Source organism: Ostrea edulis, chromosome 6 (assembly GCF_947568905.1).
Source record: "Ostrea edulis chromosome 6, xbOstEdul1.1, whole genome shotgun sequence".
Taxonomy (NCBI): domain Eukaryota; kingdom Metazoa; phylum Mollusca; class Bivalvia; order Ostreida; family Ostreidae; genus Ostrea; species Ostrea edulis.
Genome location: NC_079169.1, coordinates 64,829,792 through 64,838,314, shown reverse-complemented (window position 1 = coordinate 64,838,314; position 8,523 = coordinate 64,829,792). Strand labels below are relative to the sequence as shown.

General features: G+C 34.7%; 1 protein-coding gene across 1 annotated transcript; it reads left to right on the top strand.

The window, feature by feature from the left end:
• On the top strand, positions 1 to 5,152 carry LOC130046898 (uncharacterized). The gene is made up of 4 exons (XM_056140415.1): positions 1 to 507; positions 943 to 1,075; positions 1,849 to 1,985; positions 3,608 to 5,152. Exons 1-4 carry the CDS (start codon positions 91 to 93, stop codon positions 3,803 to 3,805), a joined length of 885 nt encoding a protein of 294 aa, XP_055996390.1. The 5' UTR covers positions 1 to 90; the 3' UTR covers positions 3,806 to 5,152.
• The last annotated feature ends 3,371 nt before the right edge of the window (positions 5,153 to 8,523 follow it).

Genomic DNA, 8,523 nt, shown 5'->3' with positions numbered 1-8,523 from the left:
GCACCCTCAGTTTCTACAGATGTTGATACTACCAGTATAGTGCCAGTAACACAAATCGTGCAAACTGATGTACCAGTTGATGTTAATGGAATGAGTTTTTTTCAGGGCCTATTCGAAAGTAATGACATTACCCTTACAGTGGCCCCAACAGTTGATATCGAAAGTGTTGCAACCCCATCGATAGAGTTTGAAAATGTTACAACCCCATCCATCAAGGATGAAAGTGTTGCAACCCCTGTGCATGTTGAAACTGTAACAGGTGTGACAAATAGAATAGTTAATTTTTGCAAAACACAAAATATATTGGACCCTGTTGAAATTTTGCGTAAAGTTCAAAATGAAATGGTGACTGGTAGACCTTTGGAAGTCGTTGACGTTACAAATAGTTCTGAAGGCGACACAAACTTCATTTTGGTAGACAGAACTCATCTTTTGGAGACATCGTTTGATGAAATCAAAGGAATTGAGGATCTTAGAAAGACTTTAGAAGTACAGTTTTATGATGAGGTTGGTATAGATATTTAAGAAATGCATATAGAGTGATGATAAAATTGAAAAAAATGGTAACAAATTACTTTTAAGAACAAATGTGGGGTGATTATGACATCAAATATGGCATCTTTGGTGGCCAAGGGTTTATGATCCTCTCCGCTTCTCTACAGGTGTAGAAAAGCGGAGCGGCGGATCACAAACCCTTGGCTAGCGAAGATAACAATATGGCTGAAGAGTAGAGAAACAACCTAGGAATGCTAAAGTTTTATTATATGAAGTGTGACTGTCAAAATTCTAAAGGATGAAAGCACTAACAGATGACAATATTGTTGGGTTTAGTGAATATTGACTTTTGGGAGGGGGGATATTTTATTATTGTATCAAGATTTGGATTTACAAACTATGTAATTATGCATAAATTTATATGCATATATATACTTTTTGTTGTAGACGGCTGTAGATTATGGAGGCCCCAGGAAGGAGTTTTTCAGATTAGTTTTGCAGGCCATCAAGGAGAAATATTTTGACAGTGGACTGAGAGAATTACTTCATGAAGATTATGAAGTTGTTGGAAAGACTTTTGGTTTGTATTAAACTTTTAATTTATAATAGTGTGCTAATTAAGTAACTACATTTAAACGAATGTCAAACAAGAAATTTCAGTGCAAAAAGCCAAGACACTTTGGCCTGAAAACTGTCATCCAAAAGACCAAAAGGGGAGGGGGATTTGCCTTATAAATTTTGTACCCTCCCAATTTTACTATAAATGTAACATATGAATAATCAAATGTTACAATATATTGAATAATCATATTAAAGTACTCCTGGTGTATAATATCATGATTTTAATTGTTTTCTCTTTCTTTTTAGGGGGTTGGTGGGGTAGCGATATCTAATAGAATTATATGTTCTTGTTATTGTATGAATAAAATTTTGTACATTTATTAACATCTACTTTTACACAAAAGTATAGAAATATTTCATCATCAACACTAGAGACAATGATGCCTTGTTATGATTCTGTAATAAGCAATATTGTTGAGTTTTTATAGAAATAATGTTTAAAATGTGCTTCTTTTTGTTAATAATGCCTTCCGGGGCCCTTGATTGGTCGATGAAATACCTTGTTCAGGGAAAGTAGGGTTTTAAAAAAGACTTATCATAAATTATGATACAGATACTAAGATGTACAATGTAAATTAAAGCTGATTTCAGAATTTAGGGAGACTCTTAAGTTAAGCTAACAGGAACTCTTTTACATAGAAGCTTGAATGTTATCTTAATGTATTATAAATGATAATGTTACAGACCTTTGGAGTTTAAATGCATGTGATTACAAGTATGTTTGTATTGCAGCTTTAAGTATTCTACAAAATGGCAAAATCCCAACTTTTTTGGACCCAGATGTAATCCAGAAGATATTTTCTGATTCCACAGACAATCCATGCATAACAAGCTTGAGAGGAGGGCTTGAGACATTGGGACTGTATACAGTAATACTTCTAGTATAATTTTGATTTCAAAGACCTTCAAAATTGTGTTAATATCAAATTTACTCATGTACTGGAAAAAGTGCTATGGATATATGTACATTAGGGCTGTGCGGTGCACCGAAAATTCCAATACATTGAGTTTTATACCATTCGATTCTATGTACTGATTACAAATTCCGGATTTCGGTTTGGTTTAGATTTTGCATGCACCAAAACAACAAGTATGGCGGATGTGCAGACGTGTATTTTTATACAACAGAGAATCAAATCATGACTGTTGAGATTTAACATTTTCACCACTCAGATACATGTACCAACTGGGCAACAGAATATGATCAGCCAGATCATTGCAGTGTATCTTTACATGATTTATGACTTTTCTGTCAGTGCTGGGGATCGTAGATGATGACACAGATTAAATGATTTGACAGTTGATATGAGAGAGAAGTAAAGATTTTCAAAGACTCAATTGATTATGATAGAATTGTTGAATTTTGACATAAATGAAAACAATATCATATACATTTTAGATTGACTAATAGATTTGTATGATAATCCAAAAACTATGCTGCACATTAATATAACAAAATTTAATAGACTGTTAGTGAATGTTTTCTTTTTTTATCAAAGTTAAAATATGCAGTTATAGATATGATGTTTACAAATGACGGCATATAGTTAAATAAAACTTGAATGAAATTAGATGAAGTATGCTACTCATTAAGAATATAAATTTTTGTACTGTTATTGAATAAATTGGACCGAACATGAACTGAATCGTAATCTAACTTAATCGTGCTGCTCTGAATCGAAACGGAATTGAACTAACCCTGAATCGTCGCAGCCCTATATGTAATGAATTTGCCATCAATGCTGTGTACATAAGTAATTGTGTGCTATTTTGGAATCGATCAACAGTTACAATCAATGAAAATATGTGCTGAAGGTTTATTAATATGTGAGATTTTTTTAACACTTAATGATTGATGTCTACCCATCTGTCTGTCACAATCTGTAAACTTCTCACATTATTAGATATCATCTGTAGATTGAACCAAACTTGCACACATATGCATTCTTGTGTATAGGGCTTTAAAAATTACTAAATCATATCTACATGTGTACCATACCCTGGCATTTAGAAAGGGAGGAGGGATTATTGAACATAGGTACAATGTAGTGATCATTCGAAATCTTTCACAAGAACTTACAAAACTTCTGTGAAAGAATTATTGTACATTCTAAATTGTTCAATCAGTGGACTCGGGCTGCTCCCACAATTGTCAAATCAATATGAAAACATCCTTATACTGAGTATAATGCAGATTCTGTATATTTCACAAACTATTCTCTGGGGCCACGAAGGGGCATAGATTTTAACATAGATTTATATTGGAAAACATCTTTAGAATTTTCTCAGTACCAGTAAATGCCCAAACTATCAGATAGATATGAAAGCTTGTTGAAAATATGGCATTAGGGAAAAAATATAGTGTGGGTTTAAAGATATTCAAGTTCATGCTGTTTGAGATTGATTGACATAGTAAATCCCCAGAAGATTGCATGATGACGACTTTCATCAAAGGTAGTATATTCTTAATTCTATTGCATTTTTCTTTTAGATTTGTATGCAGCTTCCAAGTTTTCTGTACCTTTTCCAAAAACATTCATTACCCTTGACATTTAGGATGCTCACATTCCTTCTAAAGCCTCAATTTTCTCAAGAGGGCAGCAACAACATTGAAGTTGAAAAGAAGGTCTACGCTGCATTTGTTCGATATCTAAGAGAAGTCGCAAGTAAGACATGCAAGTCTGTGTAACGGTTTTGAGAATGTTTTCCTGTTTTAAAGAGTCCAGGTAGACATTTTGGTTTTTAAGCTCACCTGAGCTGAAAGCTCAATTGAGCTTTTCTGATCGCCTGTTGTCTGTCTGTCCGTCTGTCTGTACACTTTTTACATTTTTGACTTCTTTTCCAGAACCACTGGACCAATTTCAAGCAAAGTATTCGATATGCAAATTTGGTAAAAGGCATCCTTTGGTGAAGGGCTTTCAAGTTTGTTCAAATGAAGGGTCATGTCCATTGCAAAGGGGAGATAAACACAAAAATGCAAAAATAGGGTGGGGCACAGGGGCTAAGTCTGTTTGGGCCCAAACTCTGTGATACCAAAAATGTAGAAAGGGGTCTAACTTTAACCCAGATCAAAAACTACCCACTCACTTCAAATGCCCAAAAAATCAGAAAATGAGTGCAGTATGCATAATTTACCGGTCTCCTTGCATAGATTAATGTCTTAACTACTTGCATGCCAAATTTCAATCCACAGGTTCTTAAAATAACAGAGATATACATCATTGTTCTCTCGATTTCACTTGTTTATTTTTACTAAGACATTTACCAGTCCAGTTCACCAGGTGGTTTATCACCTAAGACAGCAGCAAAATTCAGACTAGTGTGGAAGATTTTGGACCTATCAATTAAAATTTCACATTGATAAATAAAAAAGCCAAAGGTGCACAGATTAGGTCCCACGCGAAATGGATATATGAAGGGGAAACGAATTTGTCCTTTTTTCTCAAACATGAATCTTCCCACCAAGAAAATAATATTATTAAATGTATCAAATATGAAGATAATATTGCCACTATTTGTAATGATATTTAAGGTAAAATGTATGATTTCTACACAAAACTATATAAATGATCAAATATTGACGACAATAACATGAAATTCTACTTAGATAGTACCACTATATTGTATAAAGTTAACGACAAACAGAAATTAGAATTAGACCGGTAAATTACGCATATTGCACTTATTTTCTGATTTTTTTAGGCATTTGAAGCAAGTGGGTAGTTTTTGATTGGGGTTAGAGTTTGACCCCTTTCTCTATTTATGGTATCACAGAGTTCGGGCCCAAACCGGCTTAGCCCCTGTGGGGTAGGGTCATTTAAAAATCTTCTCAAGAATCACTAGGCCAAAAGAGCTAAAAAGAGCTAAAATTAGTCTAGTCAATCTAGCTCATATATGAGCAAAACCTCAAACTAATTGCAACAGAAATTAAATTTTGATTATTCATGCAAGAAAACACATGCAAACAACAAATTAAAAATCGGCTTTTGTATTTCAATGGGAAAATTGGAATTTTGGGGTAAAATGATGCGCTTACCATTCCAGTCCTATGTTTCACATATTTAAAACAGCGTATAGTAAAGCTTACGTTACCAATTCTTTATTAAGCTGAGTTTTATAATAGTTTGTACTACATCTATGACGAAACAAGGTTCAGTTTCTTCGATTTTATAAAGAAATCTTTAATACGTGCACTTCGTCAAATTCTAGAGTTTGGGAAAGAGGGAGGGGGGGGGGTATAGCCGTATTTGACATAGTTCTATCCAAATTATTGTGCAATTAATATCGAGAATTTCAGAAGTAATCTGTTTTAAAAACAATGGACACATAGAATTAAAAGCAAAATGAATCAGGCACGAGCATCGTAAAAAAAAAAATGGGTTGGGGTGGGGGAGTTTAAAGATAATTTCACAATATTGCCTGAAAATTGACAAGTAAATTTTAATCCAAAGTTATGAAAATCCTTGATGGTGGGGGGGGGGGGGGGGGGGGCTAAGGTTGTTCTCTCAGTTCAATTTTACACTTCCACTCTGTACAGTTCACGACAATGCTATTTTTTTTAAAAAGAGGAGGGAGGGCAACCAATCTGTCTAAAAATCGACCTCTGCGCCTAAAAATTTATCAACTTTGCATGTAATGATAAAAGGGGGTAGAGCCATTGTTGCTACATGCCCGATAATTATATAAGTGATCATTTTAGTAATTGCAGTACAGTTCAGTCCATGTTTTTACAAGTACAACGGCTAGTGTCACAATTTACCTTGCATTTACAGCGAATAACGTTCAAAAGTTTATCTGGCGCGACTTGTAATTTCGTTAACGGATACAAAAATTGCTGAAAGCAGTGATAAACCCCAGTTCGAAGGATCCAAATTAATTATTTCTTTAGTCCACTGTATGACTTAATAAAAATTCTTGCAGTGCTCCTCTTCTGCAGCTGTAATTAGTAGTTAGTGGCAATGACTGGACTTATAAAAATGATATTGTGTTAGACAATACTTCACAAAGCAAATCTCCTATAGGTGTCTCTATGGTATTCCATCGTACAAAGTCGATATGACATCGACACCAGAAGATATCTTTTTCTCTATGGAATCCTCATTAAGGAAGGTGAAGATAACGAACAGTGATCCATCTTGTAACTCCTATAAGCAATACAAAATAGAGAGGTGGGCAAACACGGACCCCTGGATATACTAGAAGTGTGATCAGGTGCCTATGAGGAGTAAGCACCCCCTGTTGACCGGTTGCACCCGCCGTGAGTCCTATATCTTAATCAGGCAAACAGAGTTACCCTTATTCAATACCATTGTGCCAAAAAAACGGCCCAACAATCGATATTAAACAAATCAGACAGATTTGACCCAATGATGTTGTATTGGCAAAGTAGATTGTTATAACGACCCTAGAATTTGTGAAATGCTGACTTTAAACGAGACAGTTGAACCCCTGCACCATCAACTTGTTTGTCAGTAGCCTGCCCCCATTTAAAAACTAATCATATACAGAATTTGTTCCCGATTTATCTACAGTTTGACATTCCATTGCTTTCTTAAGTATACAGGACCCGTTCCGATGCCGAACATTCTTGACGTGTCGCATCCTGTGAATGCATGTAGAAATGGCAAGGATTGACAAACTTCGTTTCCTAAAAAGACGTCTTGTTTTAACGATATTCTTCACTTAGGGGCAATATCATTAAGGAAATAATTTTATAATTCAATTTAAAGTTAGGAAATACAATATTCTATTATTTGTATAATTAAAAGTTCAATTATTTTGTATCTTTAATTTTTTTTGTAAATCTACCAGTTGGTAGAAGTTACATTGTATCGTCAATATATATGTTGTTACAAGGTGAAGGTCAGTTGATCCGGGTGTGTATTGAATTTGAAGAGCAAAACAGAATGTATGCTATAGGCCTACCAGTGCTTATAGCTTCGATATATCCATTTTCTCGCAGTTTATCAGGGTCTCTGTCCAAGCGGGTTTTGAAAAGGTGACTGGGTGTGTTTTTAGCTCACCTGAGCTGAAAGCTCAAGTGAGCTTTTCTGATCGCTTTTTGTCCATCGTCTGTCTGTCTGTCCGTCTGTCTGTTAAACTTTTCACATTTTCGACTTCTTCTCCAAAACCACTGGGCCAATTTCAACCAAACATGGCCAAAAGCATCCTTGGGTGAAGGGCTTTCAGGTTTGTTCAAATGAAGGGCCATGTCCCTTTCAAAGGGGAGATAATCACAAAAATGCAAATATAGGGTGGGGTCATTTAAAAATAGTCTTCTCAAGAACCACTGACAGGGCAAAAACTGTCCAAAATCAATTAATTTTCAAAAATCCTTTCTTTACAACTACACATCTACATGTATATGAAAAGCAGGAACGCCTCCACCAAAATTATAAATTCATAATACCCTGGATAGTAGTTTTTGACTCAATTTATTATCAATAGCAATAAAGATGATGTTATTTAAATGTTTTACACAAATTTCATAATCACAGGGGTAGGGATTTTGGTTTGAGGGTGGGACCAACATTATCATAATGATTATTGTCTTTACTTCTTAAATTTTACTGAAACTGTATAAAAACTAAATGTATAATAAAAAACAGCAGAAAAGTACGCACTAATTTTGAATTTCATAACAAGGGTTGTGACTCGAGGGCTGGTCCAAAATAGCCGTATAGTGGGTTGGTAACAAGCCATCCGATGCGATTTTGTAACAATTTAATCCGTCATGTTATAATGGGGAATCGCCCCATATGGGTGTACTTCTGTTTTGGGCAGTATGTGGTTGTCTATATTGTAGCAGGTCGAAGATTGTTTTTCCTTTACATTTAACATGTGTATTATTGTCAATGCCACATGTAATTGAAATCCATTACTTTATGATTTTTTGTATTCTACATTTTGCCATAAGTTACAGGTATAACTCTGTCTCAAAGTCCTTCTAGTCAAAAGTCTGGTCATTTTGTACTTGTAACATTTTTGCTCTTGGTGTGAATTACCATATATGTCTTCTTCATTATTTAATGATTCTGTGTATATATGTTTACATTTTGTCATTTATTGAATTAATAAATGACAGTTTTAATCACCTTCATCTGGTGTTCACGTATGTTGACATAAATCATATAATATGTAGTTTTTCAGTAGTATGGGCAGTTTTGGGGTAATTTATGTTTGCAGAGCACATCTTGTTTAATCCTGTTGCCGAATATTAGAATTTAGCTTTGATATGCTGAACAAAAATTCCTCTAGATTTCATGGCCCTTGGGACTAATGATTCTTTTAACTGATCCTCGGGTGATCGATAAGACCTTTGGGCCTCTTGTTTTATGCTCGTCTTTAAATCAGACATATTAAGGTACTGTAATGTCTTTGTCTGCATGTTTGTCCCCCCAACTCCAA

Bases quoted from the DNA above. Each gene is read 5' to 3' on its own strand.
- LOC130046898 (XM_056140415.1), top strand. From the start codon at position 91: ATGAGTTTTTTTCAGGGCCTATTCGAAAGTAATGACATTACCCTTACA. The intron at 508-942 runs GTTGGTATAGAT...TTTTTGTTGTAG, and splicing joins AAGTACAGTTTTATGATGAG to ACGGCTGTAGATTATGGAGG. The intron at 1,076-1,848 runs GTTTGTATTAAA...TTTGTATTGCAG, and splicing joins AGTTGTTGGAAAGACTTTTG to CTTTAAGTATTCTACAAAAT.